The sequence below is a fragment of the Euprymna scolopes genome, chromosome 28 (assembly GCF_053919585.1).
Source record: "Euprymna scolopes isolate OS-2025 chromosome 28, ASM5391958v1, whole genome shotgun sequence".
In the NCBI taxonomy this organism is placed as follows: domain Eukaryota; kingdom Metazoa; phylum Mollusca; class Cephalopoda; order Sepiida; family Sepiolidae; genus Euprymna; species Euprymna scolopes.
In genome coordinates this window covers 38,854,508-38,877,326 of record NC_136509.1, presented here as the reverse complement: position 1 = coordinate 38,877,326, position 22,819 = coordinate 38,854,508, and the positions used below count along the sequence as shown (strand labels likewise).

The 22,819-nt window shown below is 32.5% G+C and overlaps 1 protein-coding gene across 1 annotated transcript in view; it reads right to left on the bottom strand.

The window, feature by feature from the left end:
• Positions 1 to 917: 917 nt before the first annotated feature.
• Positions 918 to 22,819, bottom strand: part of LOC145249575 (2-oxoisovalerate dehydrogenase subunit beta, mitochondrial-like) — a 60,900-nt gene continuing 38,998 nt past the window's right edge. Inside the window, exons 6-9 of the mRNA XM_080111273.1 lie at positions 21,710 to 21,881; positions 12,090 to 12,235; positions 10,755 to 10,841; positions 918 to 1,231 (exon numbers count right to left, since the gene is read on the bottom strand). Coding sequence (XP_079967399.1) covers positions 1,091 to 1,231; positions 10,755 to 10,841; positions 12,090 to 12,235; positions 21,710 to 21,881 — 546 coding nt within the window. The 3' untranslated portion in view covers positions 918 to 1,090. The remainder of the gene's footprint in view (positions 1,232 to 10,754; positions 10,842 to 12,089; positions 12,236 to 21,709; positions 21,882 to 22,819) is intronic.

Sequence of the window (22,819 nt, the reverse complement as noted above, 5' to 3'; positions counted from 1 at the left end):
ATTGTTGGTTGACGATATGAACCCAAAAGGAATCAACCTGTCAAATTCCTGTGTAAGAATCTCCCTCTTAATAACCAACCATCCATAATGGCCACCGGCAATAAAGATATAGTTATATTTTCATATATCAGTGTGTCGTCATTTTTTTTTTAAACAGAGCAGAAATAGAACACAAGAACTCATCTTACCATAACAAAAAAATGACTTTACTTTCTCACTCCATGTGCTTAACTAGCGTTAGGCCAAATTTCTCTTGCAAGGGCTTTCTGCCTGTAGAACACATGGGTCTATTCCCCTGCTGATCACAACTTGATCATTTCCAAATCTAATATCAACAAATATCTGTCATGGACCATCACAAAAGTAATGAAACCCAGTTTCCTATGCATATGTAGCAAACGTATCCCTTTGGTTTTGATATGTTGTCCTGTTGTAAGTAAAAGAGATTGTGACTCAGGGATATTTGTGTTAGAAAATAGGGGTAAAAAGAGAAAAGGAAATATGACAAAAAAAAAGGAAAAACAGAGAAAATAGATTTATCAGCAGACAATAGAAAGGAAGTTGTTCACTAAAGTACACAAAGGAAGCTGGATAGGAGTGTTAATCAAGATGTGGAAGTGAGTTGGAACAATGGACTGAACAATGAATTAATGGTGTCACACACACATCCAGAGTGCAACTGATATTTGCAGAATGTGTCGAAGTGTTTATTTTATTTTTTTATACTTGTGAAGCTGTGCGTGCCTCCGTCAGCAGCTGCCATTGTGAAAAACGATTACATGGCTAGAAGGGAAGACGAAGGAGAAGAAGACAATGGAAACAATGTTGGGGGTTGGCAATCGTTGTTGAGTGGGGTAGTAGGTAGTCTCAGATGTTATATTAAAAAAAAAAGGGGGGGGGGTGGAGACAACACAGAATTTTTCCATAAAAATAATGTTTATTTCTAGCAGTTTAAATAATATCCAGTAAGCATTTTTATTTGAATCCTTTGTTTAATATACAAACTCACAAACATGCTGACCCTGTGCCAGTTGTTTGGAAGACCCTATCACTTGCTAGTAGATAACACGGATAACTTATAAAAATCCAATTAAAAGTTTATGAGTTTTTTCACGCCTTCAAAGCACCTTAACTTATCCGGTAAATAAAATGGTTCGTGGGTGTGGGGAAATGGCGTGTCGTAACCGCATACTCGTTCGATTGGGGCTTCCAAATGCAAAAAACATTCAGCCTGGAAAAGAAAAAGAAAATACAAGTTTATTGAGCAAATCAAATTGAAATAGATATTAATCACAGAAACACAAGTCATTGACAAGTTACGACTGACCAATTTGACACAATGATGATTATAAAGCTCTTTGTAAATAAATGAATAAAGAACTTTTAAAGTGGCAATGTTTATATAAAGACATTGGAGATACGATTCACTAGTGCTGATTTCATGACTTAGGGGTAGAACTGCTGACTACCAATTAGATGTAGGTTTGATTCCTGGCTTGGGATGGGTGCTAGCCTAGTCACACTGAAAGCAAAAATCTATCGGTACATGCCTATATATAAGCACACACCTCCTCCTTGGGTAGGTTTTTAGTTAAATTATATCACTTGCTACTTAGCATAAGGCAAAGTTCTTTGTTTGTAAATTAACAAATGGAGCACTTTAAAAGTGGCTGTCAACCTTTATCTAACAAGATTGGAGATATGATTTATGAGTGGCCAGGGTAAGAACTACAGACTATTGACTAGATGGCTGTAGATCGATTCCTAGCTTGGTATGGGTGCTAGTCTAGCTGTGATGAATGAAACAGTATCTGTGGATGACATACACACACACACACACACACACACACACACACTGATTCTCATCGAAGTTAAGCAACATTGAGCCGAGCTAGTCCCAGATGGGTGAAATTTGAGAATTGTATGTGCTCTCCGCTTATCTAGGCATGGTTTCTAGTCGTCCTGAACCTCTACTTACCACTGATATTTAACAATGCCAACTCAGAAGATGCGTGGTTGGAGATTGCGCAACCCTTGCTGCAAAAATTCCATGTGTAGCCACTCTTAAAGTGGGTATTCATAGTCTGTCAAGACTGGAGAGAGCTACCATATATATGTATAAAGCAAAAGGTAAAGTGATAGAAAAATCATTTACTTAAGCTCCAAGAATTCAATATCAGCAACCAATGTACAATCATTTCTGAGATGATACAAATTTTTTTATATGAAGAAAGACTCATCATCTGCACAGAAAATAGACATCAAATAGAAACCTTAAATATATGATCAACGTCAAAATGAGGTTATCAAAAGATTATAAAGCTAATCAAAGTTAAAGACTAAAAAGAGGTAAAAATAATTTACTTATAGAAATGCTTATCAGGCAAGTACAAATATATTTAAACAAAGGGTTACAATAATTTTTATAGGTTGTTTAGATTTTAAGTACCAAAGCAGTGGAAAACCAAATGACTAATCAAATTGAACAGTTTGACAATGCTCAAATCAAATTAGAACAGTTTGATCCATGTCCAAGTAACCTCCATCTAAAATTTCAAGTGTTTAGACCCAAAATTGGCAGAGGAGTTTGGTAGAGTTTTCAAAGGTTAAATCATTGAACTTTGATAGCCAAATTTCTGTCCGAAATCTGATTAAAAAGATTTTCCAAAATCTCAATACCCCTTATGTCAAATCTCGAGTCTGTAGGACTGAAAATTGACAGAGTAGTTTGGTAGGGAAATGTACACACACAGACAGACAATTTCACTTTTATAGATATATAGATTATTATATTATTTCATATATTCAGATAAAATCGTATAAGGGGATATAATATTTTATGTATCGATTTTCAGTATGTACTTCAACAGTGCTCAATATGTGAGTAAGGCAAAGCAGTAAGTTATGAAAATATATTTATGACAAGTAAGCTATACAGATGCTTGTGTGTTTCATCCTCACATTTTAGCCCTATGATTACCTACGGGGATGAAACACAGACGCTTCAGTATAGCTTAACTGCCATAAATATATTTTCATAACTTTCAACTTGCACCTAATATATCACAATTATATGTATATATACACAAAATAATAACACACATAATATATCTATACTCTAATGATTTTTTTTTTTGGGTGTGTGTATTGATATTCATATTAAAAACCCTTTTTTCTATTTATTTAAAAAGAAAATTCAACTGTTATATATGGGTCGTGGAATCACATTCATCTTCAAAATATCTAGCTAATTTGCATATTCTTTTGAACATTCATTTTGATTAATTCTCTATTAGTTTTTTCGGTTTTCTTATGAGAAGATCATCTTTAGCTAACTATTACGTGTAATTATATACTCCTCGGCCTAACGTTTACAGGGAATATGAACTGGAATAGATACATTGAGAGCATTGCCAAGGCTGCTGCAAGGAAGGTTGGCTCCCTCTACCGTGCTAGAAAACTACTTACGCCTGACAGTATCCTATACCTCTATAAGGCCACCATTCGCCCATGTATGGAGTACTGTTGTCACATCTGGGCTGGTGCGTCTGTTGCTTGTCTCTCGCTCCTGGACAGGGTTCAAAAGAGAGTCGCCAACCTGATAGGTCCTGAACTGTCATCTAGGCTTCAGCCTCTGTCCCATCGACGAGATGTTGCATCCCTCTGCCTGTTCTATAAATACTTTAATGGTGAATGCTCTGACGAACTGCAAACACTTGTACCTCCCTGACGTAACTATCCCCGACAAACCCGACAAGCTACTAAGTCTCATCCCTTTACAGTAGAGATCCCTAGGTGCAAGAAAGTCTTTCACTCCAATAGTTTCTTCCCCAGAACTGCGGGTCTTTGGAACTCACTTCCGGGATTCTGCTTTCCCAACTGCACTGATATGCAGAAGTTCAAGTGTAATGTTAACAAACATCTTTCTACTCATCTCCCTTCATAATGACCCCGCTAATTAAGTCCCTGGTAGTAGCCCCCTGCTTCAAAGTGGCACTGTGCCTTGTTTGGGGTGAAAATTGAATAATAAAAAAAAAAAAAAAAAAAAAAAAGAAAAATATTCATGCATAGTTTATACTCATGTAATATTTGTGTAAAAAGTTTAGAGTAAACAAATCTCTTTCTATATATATTCATGTATGTGTATATATATTTGTTTAAAAAAAAATTGCCTACCAAACTCCTGTTAGTTTTTGGTCTACAGACATGAAACTTAATATATAGAGTATTCAAACCCATGCAAAACTTTATATTTGGGTTTTAGCTGGGGAAAATTAAAAAAATGGAATTTGCCAGGTGAAGGTAGAGAATGACAGCATTCTCCAACATTAACGTCAACAGTAAAAGTACATCATAAGCTAAACATTTTGGTTTCGATTCTCAGTGGTGGCGCATGAGTCACTTTTTTAAAACTTTTTAAATTAATACTCTATATTGGGTCCAATATAATATAATGAATACGAAATCAGTATTGATCAAAATATCATATTTAAGCGGCATTTACAACGGTGACCTGCTAGTATATATTATTTTATGCATGTGTATATTTCTTCATCTCTCATATATATATATATATATATATATATATAGTTACATTATTGGAAACCCTTGGCCTTTTGGAAGATCAAAGTGTAGTATCTGTTCTTCAGATGCTGCATTTCATTTTCTTGTTCTCTTTCGGTGGAGGAGAAATCATTCACGACTGAGACAATTTTTTTATTTTTGTACCTTTTCTCCACGTTAAAAAACGACCCTGATGTCTAACTCTGTCCCGTGGGGAGGCATAGTAAATAGGTATATATAGGTGATCAGTCATCTCCCTCTCAGTACAGACCAATAAGTTTTCTGTGCATCAAGAGTAAGTTGCTGAAATCTGTTAAATAGAGAAGTAGTCAACCACCTCAACAAAAATAACCTCCTCAGTCACGTGCAATATGTTTTCCATTCTGCTAGATCTACAGCAGATGTGCTTACAGTTATATCTCATAGGATTAGTGAATCTCTCAACGGAGGGTTCCCTTCTAGGGCAATTGCTCTTGACATATAAAAGGTCTTTGATAGGGTGTGGCATAAAGGTCTACTCTACAAAATCTCCAGCTACAGTACAGCTGGCAATGTCATTTCAATTATTAAATTATTTATCTCTGATAGGTTCATCAGAGTAGTGGTTGATGGGCAGAAATCAGAAGCTCACAGTATTAATGCTAACAACACTACCATCTATGGCAACACTTCAAAGGCCGTAAACGACCAAGTTCTCTCTAATTCTCTCTTCTCTGATCTTGAGCACTTGGTGCAATGGGGAAAGAGATGGCTGGTTAATTTTAATGCATCTAAAACCAAGCTTCTATCTTTACATCATCAATGCTCTGATCCCATCTGGCATCAATTGAAATGAATGGCTCTCGTCTTGGAGAGGCTCCATGTTTTGACAAGCTTTTTACTCCTAATCTGAAATGGAACACTTACATCAAATCCATTGCCAAGAGCTGCTAGAAAAATGGTGGGATCATTCTACTGCTCCAGTAGATATCTCACTGCTGATGCAATTCTCTACCTGTATAAGAGCCAAGTACATCCAATGATGGAGTACTGTTGCCAGATCTGGGCAGGAGCTGCTAGAAACACTTATCCTGCCTTGACAGAATTTAAAATAGACTTTGTAGCCTAGTGGAGGATACTCTTTTCTCTCCCCTGCAACCTCTTTCCAACAGAAGAGACTTGCAAGGCTGTCTCTGCTTTATTGTTATTTTCATGGCAAGTGATTGTCTGAGCTCCAATCTATGGTCGTCCCTGGCCCAACTTTCACAAAAAAAAACACTCATCTAGCTGAAACCACTATCAATAATTTCCTCCATTCTTTATCTGTGCCTAAACCTAAACATAGATTCCATGAACAAAGCTTCTTTCTTAGAACTGCACGCCTGTGGAACTCTTCCGTTTCCCTGCTTTCTAACTGACTACAATAGGGTTCTTGATGAGCCGTCAAGATGAGCCATCACCTTAAGTAATCCAATTTACCAAATTTCCACGACTAACGATTGACTACTGCATACTCATTAACCCTTATCCTCGAGTTGCCTCTGCGCTTTGATAAGTGGTGACTCCTCTGTAAAAAAAATAGAAAAAGTGGTATTAAAGCTCTTGGAAGCATCATTAGAAATTTACGTGTTCTAAAAACAGTTTGATCTGTTTATTCAAAGTTTTTAAAATAATATATATTATTTTAAAAACTTTGAATAAACAGAAAACTGTTTTTAGAACATGTAAATGTCTAATGATGCTTCCAAGAGATATAATACCATTTTTTCTTTTTTTTTAAAAAACAGTTTGATCTGTTTATTCAAAGTTTTTAAAATAATATATATTTTAAAAACTTTGAATAAACAGATTAAACTATTTTTAGAACATGTAAATTTCTAATCATGCTTCCAAGAGCTTTAATACCAAGTTAAAGGTATTCAGGAGATAAAACCCATGAATTAAAATGAGGTTATTAAGAGTGCTCAATAAAAAAGAGCAAAATATATTTTTTATTTATATAGACAAATATTAAATAATCACTACAATGAACATGCTAATGTTTTGGACAATTGGTTTATTAAAAAACCAAAAGTTCCTCGTCAGGCAACAGAATTAAAGCAGCTGGTTCTTGAATGAAAGTGAAATAGATTTTTTTTTAAAAATTTATAAAAAATAAAGTATTAAACCACTAACTTAAAGTGGGAGGGGTGATATTAAGTGGCATTTTAAGTTCAAAAATAGAAGGCAATATGGGGAAAGGGGATGTCAAGGCTTAATAAGATAAAAAGAAAAGTAGAAAGAGATAGAGAAGGAAAAAGAAGAGACAACTAAAAAGAGAAAAAAGAAAAAGGAAACAGCAGAAAGACGAAAGAAAGATGAAGGGATCCATATAATTACATTACTATAAGAAATAGGGAGGGGTGGAAACAATATGCCAAGTTTAAGAGTATTTAAAGTAAGATGTCAATGAAAGAAGTCGACCTAAAGTGGAAGGGTGGATAAAGACAAGTTAGTAAAATAGGTTTGCAGCAAGTGATACATGCAAATACTTATATTCATGCCACAAACCTAGCAGGGCAAATACACATATATACGCACATGTGTATAAAGAAATAATTAAAAAAAACTGAGACGACCTTATACACAGGTAATTAGGCTGTGATCTCTTAAACATAAATATATTTATATATTTATCACAATGAATTTAATAATTTTAAAATTTTAAAATTAAAATTTCCAGTAATGAAAATTAAAGATCTAATAATGATAAAATAATAATGAAAATGACAGTAATAATAATAAATATAAAGATGATAAAAGTAATGATAATAATAACATTAATAATAATAAAAAAATATAATAAGAATAATACTAATAATGATAAAGATAAAAATAATGGTAATAATAATGATAATACTACTAATAACAATATAATGATAATGATGATAAAGAAAATAATCATAATCATAATAATAATGATTATAGTAATAATAATAATAATGATGATTATAGTAATAATAATAATGATGATTATAGTAATAATAATAATAATGATTATAGTAATAATAATAATAATAATGATTATAGTAATAATAATAATAATGATTATAGTAATAATAATAATAATAGTAATAAAGATACAGGTAAAAATAAGAATGAAAAAATAAGAGGGAAAAGTAAGAGTGGAAAAAACAATTTTCAAAGATTACAAGCAAGATAGAGTTTAAATTATAATAGATGACAATAAATCTAACAAGGCGGCTTACATACTTGTAAAAGTAAATAAATAAATAAAATAGTTAAAAGGTGAACTAAGGAAGACAGGGGTAAGAGGTAACAAAATAGAAGGTAATAAGATGCAATGGTATGCAACAAGACCCACATTATAAAATTCCAAGTAATCAGAGAATATCGGGTGTTATATAGTTGCTATTTACAATGCCTCCCCACAGGACAGAGTTAGATACCAGGGTCGTTTTTTAACGTGGAGAAAAGGAACAAAGATTAAAAATTGTCTTAGTCGTGAAGGACTTCTCCTTCACTGACAGAGAACAATAAATTGAAGTGCAGCATCTGAACAACAGATACTACACTTTGATCTTGGCCCAAAGGTCAGGTAAGCGTCTTATCGAGTGTTATATAGTTACTAAGAGTGTAAGAATGAAAAATAAAAATCAAGATAAAGATGGTTTAGAGTTAGGAAAGGAAATCAAAATGTCCAGTTAATAGAGGTTTCATTTTTTAAAAAAAATTTTTTATTAAAGGCGCTTATCCCTTTCCTTAAATCTGGAAATAAATAGTTTTTCGCTATGGCAAAGGTAGCATGGTGAGTTAAGAGATTTGCAAGTGCTTGGTTTCCTAAGAATGTCCCATTTGACAACTGGTGTTAAGTTCTGCTCCTTTAAATTCCCATAGTCTGTGGCAAGTGATGTTCTGTTCTTGTATTTTTAATCATTAAATGAACATTTATGACCAGAGAATCTCTCTTTGAAAGTGTTACCAGCCATGTCAATATAGTATTTACTTATATGGGGATTTTCCTCAATAGTGGTTGCTTTGTATACTATGGATTTGACTAAACAATTGCATTCAAGTGGGCATTCAGGCTTGTTTAAACAATTACAAGATCTTGTATTATTGAGTTCAGATATATTTGGCTCTTGGTTGCTATTTGATATTTTCCTATTGTGTTTTTTGATAATATTTTCAAGGTTATCGCTACAATTATAACTTAGTTTTAGTGTGTTTTTATTAAAAATCTTATAGAGGATGTTTCCTGGTGGAAAATGTACTTTTTATAACATTAATAAATCTTTTTTACAATGTTTGTTTTAACCATAAGATTATAGGGAGTGGGTAAACCAAATGATTTTTCTTTTCCTATTGTTAGAGTTTGTTTTATTTGATAATGTCTCGGTATACTGTAATTGAGTGTTTTTATCTCCACCATCTTTAAGGGCTTTATTATAAAAGTTTTTATGGGCATTGAAGATTTCTTTGTTAGATGAGTTGTCACTAAGTCTTTTTCTAATAGATTTTGGGATATGTTTAATCACCGATTTTAGGTGGTTGGACATATAATGGATTAGCATTGTCCTTTCTATATGGTTCATAGGATTGTTTTATCTGATTGAAAGTAACGTCAAGGAAGTGTACTACTTTTAGATTTGAGTTAATGTCAACCTTAAGATTAATTCTTTTAAATCCTCTAAGTATGTTTTTTTTTTTAAGTTCTCACATTTTTGGCTTTAGAGTTATTTACTATCATCATCTCTGTAGAGGCCTATAGTGTTCACTGCCACATCCTTAGTGATATTATACAAAATGTACAGGCCCATTTAGGTCAGTCATTTCTGCAGAATCTAGGGGTCCCATGGATACATCAAAAGAACCTGTTTGGCCTGTTTTGGTCCATTTCTACATTTATTAATAATATCAATTTTGATCTTCATAATGTCAGAAAGAATTGAGGTTAACTCCATTACCTCCTCGAAAAGATGGATAGTAATAGAAGGGTAGTAATTTTCAGTATCAAATTGGATAAAAGAACAATTATGCTTGTTTTTAATACTAGAAAACCAACTAACTACTTCAATAGTATTTACCCCGAGGTTTAATCTATACACAGATTTAATTTGGTAATTAACTCTTTCAAGTATCTTTTTGCAAATTTTCCCTATTTCAGGTTTAATCGGGTTGATGAGTTAGTTGTTTGTTCATTCATGAAGTTGGGCTTATGATCTTTAAGGAGGATAGAACATTTATTAGTCTTTAATTTGTTAACTTATTTTTTTATCTGCCTTAACTAGTATATGTTTGGATTCATTAATTTCATTAACTGTAAGATCCAGTTTTCTTTGGAAGTGACTTTCTTTGGAAGTAATTTCCTTGATAATATCCGTTAAATCCTTCTTGAATAAATCCAGTTGTTCAATACAGAGAGCAGTATCCTAGCTCCTAAATCCGAAATAATCCATATTGTAATCTGAATGGTCTTGTAGATTTATGTAGAAAAAAACTTTGCTTTCCATTTCATTTGTCTCAGTAATTCCTCTATCTTCATTGTAAGAACCAAAAGGTAATTCCAATTATTGGTGATTGGGATGTTCTTCAGAGATTAGTGGAACTTAATTTTCTCCATGTCTATATGTAATGAACCAATATTGTAGAGTGCTCGACAATGAAGGAGCTGATATTCCAAGTTAAAGGTAATAAGTTAATGAATTAAAACAAGGTTATTAAGAGTGCTCAATAAAAAAGAGCAAAATATATTATTTTTATTTATATAGACAAATATTACATAGTCACTATACTGAACATGCTAATGTTTCGGACAATTGGTTTATTAAAAAAAAAAAAAAAAGTTCATCATCAGGCAACAGAATAAACCTTATCCGCTATTCAAAGAAGCTGGTTCTTAAATGAAAGAAGTGAAATATATATATATTTTTAAATAAATTATTTAATCGCTTACTTAAAGTGGGAGGAATAATATTAAGTGACATTTTAAACTCAAAAATAGGTGATGATATGGGGAAACGGGATGTCAAGGTTTAAGATAAAAGAGAAGAGTAGAAAGAGATGTGGACAACTATCTTGCTGTCCAACTCCCCACTTAAATTGTTTCCTTATAAATATGGTCCCTATCATAGTAGCCCCTCATGCCTCAATAGTAACATACCTTGTCCAAAGTCAATAAAATAAAACAATGAAGAACTTGATTTTCTCACCTGGATTGTAGATGCGACTTCTGCAGCAAATCCACCTGTAATGGGGGCTTCGTGAGCCACGAGGAGACGACCGGTCTTCTGGACTGACTATAAGCAAACAAAGTCATTAAAAGAGGTTTTGCATAAAAAGCTAACAACAAATTTACAAAAATGAACAGAATTGGTATATTCTAAAAATATGGTTTAGACTCTTCTGGTAACTCCAAAATTTAGTGGGTATGAGGGGGATGAGAAGCTGAATAATAAGTCCCAAACATTAAATCAACCTTGTGTCACATCCTACTGTTGCATGATGGCACGGTTTTCTTAGGAATGATTTCAGTGAATCATCTCTCGGTAGCCAGATTTTGATCATAACACAAAGGCAATTGTACAAAAAAATATATAATTTTTAATTCATTTAAGATCATATCTTATCAGCATTGATGAGAGAGAGAGAGAAAATGAAAGTGTGAAAGAGAGAGAGAAGTGAAAGAGAGAGGGGGAAGACAAGGAGAGAGAGGGGGAAGAGAAAGAGAAGAGAGAGAGAGAAAGAGAGGGGGGACAGAAAAAGAAAAAGTGTGAGAGAAAGACAAAACACAAAATAGTCTATACTGTTAGTGCAATATTCTTCTGGCTAAAACTTGCAATAATTACATTATTATTACTGATCCAAATCCTTGCTTCTTTGATCTCATCTTTCTCTATCTCTCACATATGTATACATGTTTATCCATGAATATATATTAATCTTGTCATATTCAGAAACACTTTACGATTTAATCAAACCTTGCAATATTTTCCATCTGCCCGCTTTTGGAACTTTGATAACAGTTAACTTTACAATAGTTGTTTGTCACCAACTTTATTCAAGTCTGCCACAAGATCAAGCTAACATGATGGATGAGTGATTGAGTAAATACCAATAAGAACAGCTTTATATTTTTTCTTCAAATAAAAATCGTATTTTAAAGCCAATCTTTTTTTAAGGGTAATGAATATGAATAGATCTGGGTTCCTCCTCACAAGAATATGATTGGTTGATGTAAGCCATGAATATAGATGAGTAAAGCAGCCAAGGAGAGACACTAAAAGATATGCCAAAAGCCTAAAGCTTAAGCATATTACCAGCTACAAGTACGAATAACCGTTCATTAAGGCAACTTACTCGATTATATTATTGGATCACTGTAACCAAGATTACTCATTGACTTCAAACAAATATATCCCTTCCCAGAACCATACCAAAGGATTTTGTGAAGTTTTTTGTAGGAGAGAAAAGGGAGACGCTGTATTAAAAAAAAAAATGTATTTTTTTTTTTTTATATCAATTGGAAAAAGATGATGATGACTTACCTGGATAATGGTTTCTTTGTCCCAAGGTAAAATCGTACGTAAATCTATCACATCACAGCTTACATTCAATCGGTCCTCAGCCATTGTTGCAACTTCTCGGAGTACATGGATTTGTGTTCCCCATCCAACCATTGTGATATCATTGCCTAAGACAAAAACAGACGGAGAGGGAATTGAATAAATGTATCTTTTTCTGATAATCTATATATATAAAAGCGAAAATGTATGTATGTGTGTATGTATGTGTGTCTGCTAAAAACTTTCGACAGACACGACGAAAATTCACAAACTCGGTATATCGAAGCCCCATCCTTCGCTCGAAAAATATGGAAAAATTGGCCAAAAACGTTCATTTTTTCACCCCGAAATCGACAATTTTCGACACGGGGGTCAACAAAAACGGTCTTCTACGCATGTGCCAGATGACGTCATGACCTGATTTACTTTAAATAGTTGAAAAACTGAACAAATTTTATGTACGTCGCGTTAGGTCAGTTGATTAGCGCGTTGGTTCATTATCTAAACGTTTTGGGTTCGAATCGTGGTGTGAGATGTCTTTTTTTTTTTTTTTTCGATTTTTTAAATTTAAATATTGAACCAGTGTTATTTAAGCCATTTTTCACGTAACGTTCGTTTTTCTGTTTTTTTTTTTTTTACTTCGCTTATCCACCCCCAAACACACACCCAAAAACATCTGGGTGCAGGCTTATTTAAGCCATTTTTCATGTGTTTGTTTTTCTGTTTTCATCGTTCGTTTGCCTTACGTTAGTTTTTTTTTCCGATGTTTTGATAACACCCCCCCCGCTTAATTAAAATGTTGTTTTCTTTTTTTACTTCGCTTATAACAAACAAACCTACGTCGTCGTCACGCTCGATGACTTCTGGGCGCGCACCTGTCAATTTGGTTCTTACTTAAATAAATTCAAACATCTTTCACTGACTCATTCTGGCTGGCCGATTTTGTTTTCAAACTTCGCCTCAGGGCTTCGGGTTCGATCCCTCCACCCCCACCCCTCCCGGGTTCTTTTTTATTTAATACCACACACACCTACAAACACCCGGGAAACGCCGGGAACCCCCGCTAGTAAATAATAAAATAAAATCATAAAATAAATAATAATAATAATAAATGCAATTCAGATAATAGGGCCTTACATCAGTGAGAGGTGTGCTGATACACATAAAAAGCTGTTGAGAGGTTGGCCCCGAAGCAGTGCATATTCTCTCCTGATGACCCAATATTATCTGGAAACCGAAATATAATTAAAAACAACCTACAAACTAATTTATGAATAAAATGACTATAAAGAGAAGATTAAAAAAGCAATCCATATTTCTACCCTGATTACCCAACAATAACTAGAAGCTGAAAGAAAATACTTCACATAAGAAAACAGCTAAAAAAAACATAATTTTATTCAAACCTAATATCTTGAATAAAACATATGGAACAGAGGAATCGTTGAGCTTTGCGTTTCTTCCTTTACATTTTAAATTCATAAATAATAAAGTAAAGCAATTCCAATTCGTTTACTTCTCAAAGATTCAAATTTCATTGAATCAAATAAATTGAAGAGTACTTATGCAGAACAGGGAATGCATTAGCATTAGTATATTTAGAGCAGATTACGTAAAATTTTGTTTTTGTTTTTGTAAAAATGCTGGCCAAATTTTAAAGAATGTGCTGAATGAAAACTTTGTATTTTTTACCGAAATGATGGCCAATGCTTAAAATGCTAGCAAACAGGAAAAAATATAATTATGATGGAAAACAGTCATCATATGGTAATTTCAATGAAAGAAAAGAAAAAAAAACAAGTACTTTCACAGTTTACAAACCATGTTGAAATAATAACATTATTACTTAGAAATCCATTCTTAACATGAGGAGGAGAATGGCTTTTAACTATTCTGTACTTTCACTTAACAATAAACAAAAGATACCATAAAAAAATTTAATAAACAAAAGATTTTATTTGTCAACTGTCAATCGCTGCAATTTCATTGGCTAAGCATTTCGGTACCTTCTGGTGGTTTATGTAACCTGCCCAGAATAGGCAGATGATAACATGGTCCCTATTCTGCATAAGAACCAATTGAAAAAAATTCAGGAAAAGAAATAAAACCAGAAAAAATTTCAGTGCTTCTCATGGTTATACCTGGATAAAATATTGTACTTATAAATAAATTAGCAGGATAATTTATATAAAATATTTACTTTCTATTGAAAAATATTAGTATACACCAAAATTTATGCAAAATAATCCAGTAGATTTGAATTGAAATTCATAAATTTACAAAGCCAGTACACCAGAAAAAAAAATTATTTGCTTATAATCAGCAATGTTTTAGGAGATATAATGCCATCATCAGGAATAGAATCAGTTCGTGTTTTATTTTCTTTCCTCGTGGCATGGTGTCACTAGACAAATAAAGTCTCTATGATCTTCTGAAACTAATATTTTCAAATGTCCCAAATCAGGAGGAACATGTAACTCACATGAAAAGAATTAGAGAAATTTTTCTTCTTCTTGATGTAAGAGTTGTTTAAATTTGAATTGAAATTCGTAAGTTTAGAAAGTTAGTACAATGCAGATTATTTTTAAAAAATAAACATTTATTAGCTTAAGTTAAAATCAACTAAGTTTTGGCGATATTTAATAATATAAAAAAAAGGGAATTACTTATTAATTTTTGCCTGTTTCTTTTTTTTCTGGTTTGATACCATTTTAATTTATTTTCGAAAGGGCATATTATGCGTCAGTTAATCAAATACAAAATTCATAATGACAACCATAATAGAGTCAAAACTTTCGGCTACAAATAAAAGTAGAATTTTGTAAATGAAAAAAAAAATACTGAATCAATTTTCTGTAAATTTTACAGAAGTTTTTTTGTTTTGTTTTTTTTTAACAAAGGAGTCACCTCTTATCAAGGCCAAAAAGCAACTCAAGGATAAAGGTTAGTAAGTGTATGATGGTCACTAAGACAGCAGTGTAGTGATTGTTAGTGGTGGAAATTGCATAGAATTTGATTATTTAAGAGGACGGCTCAACAAGAACGTGTTTACATTGGACTTGAGGATGACCATGTTGTAGTTAGCTGGAAAGCAGGCCGGTAGAACAGACTTCCACAGGCAGGCAGTAGGAAAGAAGCTCTTTTTATAGAATGTGTGTTTAGATTTAAGCACAGACAGGGTAAATTGTTGATAGTGGTTGTAGCGCTTTTTGTGAAAGTTTTGCAGAGGGGAGGCATAGATTGAAGCTCAGATGAGCACTTGCTTGAACATAATAGAGCATAGACAGGTTCACAACGTCTCTTCTGGGGGAAAGAGATTTCAGGGAGGGTAAAAGGACGTCCCCTGCTAGGTTTCGAAACCAGTTTTGAACTCTGTCAAAGCAGGATAAGATGTTCCGAGCAGCACTTACCCAAATGAGGGATTGCATAGGGCATGACTTCCAGCACGGTTGTAGCAGAGATTGAATTAACTACACGAGTTTGTAGTGTAATTCAAATCTTGTCGGTAGCTGAATACTTTATGCTTCGCCAGGGCTATCAAGGGTATTTTTTATCGTGATGCCATAACTAGATCGGGTGCCTACCACGGTTCAAGAGAGTCCCATCTACCCTCGAGAGAAGGATAGACAGCGCCAGTTTCTCAACCTGGTATTTTACCTCGCGGTACATACAGCGCCTCGCATTCCCAAATTGGTCACCCATTTGGTACTGGCTAGGCTCAACCGGTGATCTGGTGAGAACCGGTGTGTCAACGTGATTGTGTTATTAGTAATACACACAGACAGAAAAACGCTTTAGATAATCACAGATTTCAAGGTAGTTCTACTAAAATAGCCATATTTTTTTTAAACCAAAGCACTTCAAGTCTTCAATTTACTACTGTTTTTTTTCGGAAATGAATATACTTTCAAATGAATTAAAATATATAATGTAAATTCATATTTATTAAGAGTTTTAAGCAAATAAAGTGATAAAAATGTGAACGTCATAAAATGATGTTTTCGGTAAGGTTTTGTAATGACCCCCCTCTGATTTCTAAAGGCCCGTACCATGATTGTATGAAGAATTTTTTATGAAATTTGGGAACCAATCAGAAGAGGTTTTAATCTTAATACTATTAAGTGTCCAAAATATTTTTGAGCATTTCTTTTTTTGTCATGTTAAAAATAAGACTTTAATATGACGAGTATCGAACATTTTGAAAAAAAATTTCTTCGGACACCGACTAGTAAGTAAATCAATCTTTTTACTATCTTTATCAATTAAAAGTATTATTGTATGTTAAGTAGGACCGCAGTAATTGATAATAATTTAAAAGGACCTACCCGAAAAAAAAAAAACGTTCCTATTTTTGGAGTTTGGACAAATGTAGTATTAGTAGCAGCAGCAGCTGAGGTATTAGCGATAGCACAGTGTAAACGTAAACAACACGCGTTCTTTAATTTTTATTCAAGAACGAATTAAGAAAAACATGAAAATATGAATATAAATGTTCTTATATGTTTAATTAGAGCTATTTTGTTATTAGAATAACATTAGTTTAGAACTATTCGGTTTTCAGAATGTATAATAACAATTATATATTTGTTTTTTTGACAACTTTTTCGAACCTGTGTGTATAGTAATACAAACCCTCAAATCAATATTCTTGAAATTTTAAAAGCAGTTAGAAAACTGCTCAAACTACAATTAGGAGTCTTTTTATTTATTTATTTTTTTTTCTACTTATTAAGTGAAAGGTATTTTTACGACCTGCTCCAGCATAGTATAAACGGCCTATGGAATAAACACCTTCAACCTCGAAAATAGAAATCAACAAACTTATGGAATTTGGTGCCTGTGCATTTATTAAACCGTGTTATTTTTAAATAGTATTTTCAAGTTAAATTAAAGTTTTACAATATTTTTATTTTATTAATTTGTTAACTGAAAGTACAGAATAGTTACAAAACACCCACCTCTCCCCATGTTAAGAATGGCTTTTGAAATAATAGCGTTATTATTTCAGCATGGTTCAATAAGTGCACAAGTACCTGGAATTTTCTTTGAAGTTTCGTAACGCAGTTTCTTATTAAATTAAAACTAAATATAGCATTTGCTGACTTATTTACCTGTCGAATACACACACACTATAGATATATATAACTTTTTGTAAGATATTTATTTGAAATGGAAACCGCATTTTGCAGTTAAGACAACAAAACAAAAATGAAGTAACGGTTCATATTCCAATCCACAGAGGTACGACCAAGTTGTCAAAAACAAATATTATCAAAGGCCAGACAAGTTATTTTTCTACCTAACTGGATACTTTTTAGTTTTTTTTTTTTTTAATTTAAAATAAATGTTTATTCGGTTCGAAAAACAAGTAGTGTTGAGCGAGCGCTACCAAAGGACAAGAAAAATGGCCGCAATGTCTCTTTACATTTTTGAAGTCTCAAAGATTTCAAATTAAGAAATGAAACAAAGTGGTGAATGAAACCCACCCAATAAATTTTACCATGACATTTATTGGGTGGATTTCATTCACCATTTTGCTTTATTTCTTATTTTGAAGTGATTATCAAGACGTGAAAAATGTAAATAGAAATTGCGCCCATATTTTCTTTTCGGGTAGCGCTGAATATTACCTACTTTTCGAACCAAATAAATATTTTGCATTAAATAAAAAAAGTAAAAACCTTATTCAGTAAGGTAGAAAAGTAACTTATCTTGCTTTGCATAACATTTATTATATATATATATATATATATATATACACACACACGTGTGTGTATATGCATATATATATATATATATGTGTGTGTGTGTGTGTATGCATATATATATGTGTGTGTGTATATGCATATATATGTGTATATGCATATATATATGTGTGTGTGTATATGCACATGTGTGTGTATGCATATATATGTGTGTGTGTATATATATGCATATATATATGTGTGTGTATATGCATATATATATATGTGTGTATATGCATATATATATATGTGTGTGTATATGCATATATATATATGTGTGTGTATATGCATATATATATGTGTGTATATGCATATATATATGTGTGTGTATATGCATATATATATGTGTGTGTATATGCATATATATATGTGTGTGTATATGCATATATATATGTGTGTGTATATGCATATATATATGTGTGTGTATGCATATATGTGTATGTATGCATATATATATATGTGTGTGTATGCATATATATGTGTGTGTGTATATGCATATATATATGTGTGTGTGTGTGTATATGCATATATATATGTGTGTGTGTGTGTATATATGCATATATATATATGAGTGTGTGTGTGTATATGCATATATATATGTGTGTGTGTGTGTATATGCATATATATATGTGTGTGTGTGTGTATATGCATATATATATGTGTGTGTGTGTGTGTATATGCATATATATGTGTGTGTGTGTATATGCATATGTGTGTGTATATGCATATATATGTGTGTGTGTATATATATGCATATATATGTGTGTGTGTGTGTGTGTATGCATATGCATATATATGTGTGTGTGTATATGCATATGCATATATATGTGTGTGTGTGTGTATATGCATATATATATGTGTGTGTGTATATATATATATATATTTTTAAATATAATGGGCGGAAGTCTCTCGAGAGCTGTTTCAGCTATCATCTCATCAAAAGAAAATCGACAGCATAAAATAATAATACTATGTCGAAAGTAAAGAGTTCTGATGGTGAACTATTGAATGTGCCAAAAGTAGGGGGAAACTAAAATAAATTTATTAACGTTTAAAAAACGATTACAATATTGGCACAACGAGGAGAAAAAAAAAAAAAAAAAAAATCTTTAAATGCTTTCTGGAGTCTGCTCTATGTAGTACCTTGAACCATTCTATTTTATATCTATCGGCACGGCATGGGTTGTCAACCAAATGCTGGCCAATAGCAGAGTCCAAGGCTGCAGAAGGTGGGAGACTACCAGACCCCATCCTCCCTTGTCTGATCTTTGACTTGGACTCTGCTATTAACAGTAAATATGAGTGATGAACGCTCTCTTTGAAAAAAAAGCTCTCTTAACCTCACCTCTAACCCCAGTTATGAGTGGCAGGTCTCCTCCTAAAACACTCTTTAACCCTAACAATAACACTAAGTTCGAGTGGCAAGCCCCCCCCCAACAAAATACCTCTGCAAGCCACATACAAGCATCTAAAACAAACAAACAAACAAAAAATAGATCCTTCCTTAAAGAAAAATGCACATGATTTATCTCCCATAAAAATTAACTGTCCTAAAATGCTAGAATGGCCTGAAAATGATGAATTATTTTGCATTAACTTTTTGTGAAACTAACTGCCCCTTCCTCTAATATTGTTTTTGTTGTTTTTGTTTCTGTCAAGTCTTCAGTATGTTCACACATAATTTTCATTAGCCCTACAATTAATTCAAAGTCCGAATGGCAACCCTCCCTATATTCTCATTGCATAGAAACCCTCTTAAAACCACACATAATCATCTTAAAAACAAAACTAAAAGCATACAGGATTTCTCTCCTATAGAAAAAAAAACTGTTAACTGCCCTAAAACGCTAGAGTGACCTGTAATGGGGAATTATTTTACATTAAATTCTTAAATAATTTATCTTTCATTAAAGTTTTTCATGGCATTTCATACATAATTGCCTAAAAAGGTAGAATCACATTTTGGAGGGGGGGGGGGTCAGAAGGGGTTGGTGGGGTTAAACAGAAGGTGTTAACCTACAATAATACCAAAGAAATATTGCAATATATTTATTTTTAAATGGTCCTATGTTTAGATTTAAGTTTTTTGTACATAGAGCACATTACAATTCAACTATGAGTTCTCCAACTTCTTTTCTGTTTATGGATACATGGCATTTTTAAGGAATTGCAGCATATTTATGCACATTTACTGCAGATTAGTTGGAAATCATGAACTTTGAGAGATTTTCAGTTGCATATTCTGATTCCTTGTACAAAAATACACTTATATGGTAAATTTCATTACTTAATCTTGTGTTTTAACAAAGATATAACATTTTTACTGAAAAAGTAGTGTAAAAAATGTGACGAAACGCATATGGTCTTTAAGAGAGGAAAATATTCAAACGTGTGAGGCACAAAAATAGTCATAACTTCCTTAATTTTAATCAGATTTTAAGAATTTAAAAAGATTCTTTCTTAGCTCATCACGCTCTATGTATACCAATATTGAAATATTTTAAGCTATTTCAATTTTTTCATGTGTATTGCTAGTGCCATATTAGTCAAAATCACGTTGGCATGATATTATCCATCAAGCCAATCAGCATCCACAATAGAGAAAGAGAGAAAAGGTATTTTTTTCCTTTTTTTTTAGTTATTTAAAACTTACCAAAGAGTTCATTAGTGTAGAATTTTTCTGGGGAATATTCAAAACATTCCAACTTGTTGGGCGAAGGTTGGAACTTTAAAATAATACCAATCTCGTGAAAATCTGTGACCCACGTCGAAAGTTTTTGCGAGACATACAAACACACATACATACACACACACATTTTCACTTTTATATCTATCTATATATATATATATATATATATATATATACTAGCGGGGGTACCCGGCGTTGCCCGGGTGTTTGGAGGTGTGTATGGTGTTAAATAAAAAAGAAACTGAGTGGGGGTGGGGTGGGGGGGATCAAAACATCGGAAAAAAAAAAAAAAAAAAAAAACTAACGTAAGGCAAACGAACGATGTTAAATGTAAAAATCGAAAAAAAAAAAAAAAAAAAAGAAATGGCTTAAATAAGCCTGTTTCGATATTAAAATTTAAAAAATCGGTGGGTACCCAGGTGTTTTTGGGTGTGTGGTCGGGGGTGGATAAGTGAAGTAAAAAAAACAAACAGAAAAACGAACGTTATGTGAAAAATGGCTTAAATAACACTGATTCAATATTTAAATTTAAAAAATCGGAAAAAAAAAAAAAAAGACATCTCACATTCATGATTAGATAATAAACCAACGCGCTAACCAACTGAGCTAACGCGACGTACATGAAATTTAGTCAGTTTTCAACTATTTAAAGTAAATCAGGTCATGACGTCATCTGACGCATGCGTAGAACCGGTCGTCGTCACGAAAGAAAACAGAAAAACGAACATTAAAACCAAAAAAATAAAAACCTGTGAAAAATGGCTTAAATAAGCCTGTTTTGATATTAAAATTTTAAAAATCGGTGGATACCCGGGTGTTTTTGGGTGTGTGTGGTCAGTCGGGGGTGTTAATGAAAACCTAAGAATAAGCAAAGTAAAAAAAAACAACAGAAAAACGAACGTTACGTGAAAAATGGCTTAAATAACACTGGTTCAATATTTAAATTTAAAAAATCGAAAAAATAAAAAGAAAAAGACATCTCACACCACGATTCGAACCCAAAACATTTAGATAATGACCCAACACTCTAACCAACTGAGCTAACATGACGTACATGAAATTCAGTCAGTTCTTCAACTATTTAAACTAAATCAGATTATGACGTCATCTGACGCATGCGGCGTAGAACCGATCTCGTCAAGAAATTTGAGGTGAAAATGTGTTCTTACCTTCTACGATGACTTCTGCTTTTGACAAAGGAATTTCGTATGATCCGGTTGGAACTTCTTCCACTGACGATCGATATAAAATTTTAGGTTCAAAGAATATACATGGGTTCCTGTCTTTTATGCAACTGAGCAGAAGACCTTTAGCCTGGATGGGACCTCTTGGAACAACAACCTGAGTGAGAAAAATGAAAAGAAAATTTATTAAAAAAAAAAGAAAATACTCAGATTGAACAGAATACAATAATTATGTGCGAGCATATTTATCTAGGTTTTTTGTTTTATCAGTTGAATTGATTTTTATGTTATAATTTTATGTACAAGTTTTTTTTTGTTTTTTTTTATATTTGGGGGAGCTCACATCAATGAAAAATTCATAAAATTTAACAAATTTATGAAAATAAGAAAAATTCATCAGCATATTGCTTACGGGATCTGTGGAAATTTCATAGTTGCTTTCTTTATTTAAATAAACTCTTTTGAAATGTCCAAATATCATGAAATGTTTTAATCTAGTTTCATCCTTGAGTGGCCCTTGCCCTTGAAAGTGGTGACTCAAGATTAAAAAAAAAAAAAAAAAAAAAAAGTACAGGTAAAACATTAATTTATAGCTTTATAACTATAACATAAATACACAACTATAACAAATATAACCATAATAAAATTGCATTATCACTTTATGTGTGCATATGTGTTTTACTCGCCACTATGCATTGTATTAATATTTTTAAAAACTTATTTACTATTAAAGATTTTAAGGAGTTCAGTAGAAAAGTACTTTATATAAGTAAGCCCTTGCTCCTGTTAATACTTATTTTTTCTGTACTTGGGAAAATATTAAATAAAGATTTATTATTATTATTATCATCATTACTATATTTACTGGGAACAACAATCTAGGTGGGAAAAATGAAGAGAAAACTTTGAAAGTGTATATGGATTTATATAGCTATTTTGTTTTATCAGCAGACATCATTTTTATGTGCATAGTCAACACCAAAGTCCATGTCATTAACCACTTAGCCATCATAAGGATAATATAGAAATAGAGAAACTCATTTATCTTTTTAGCTAAGCAAAAAAAAATTTCTGAAATTTCTGATCAAAGGTTAT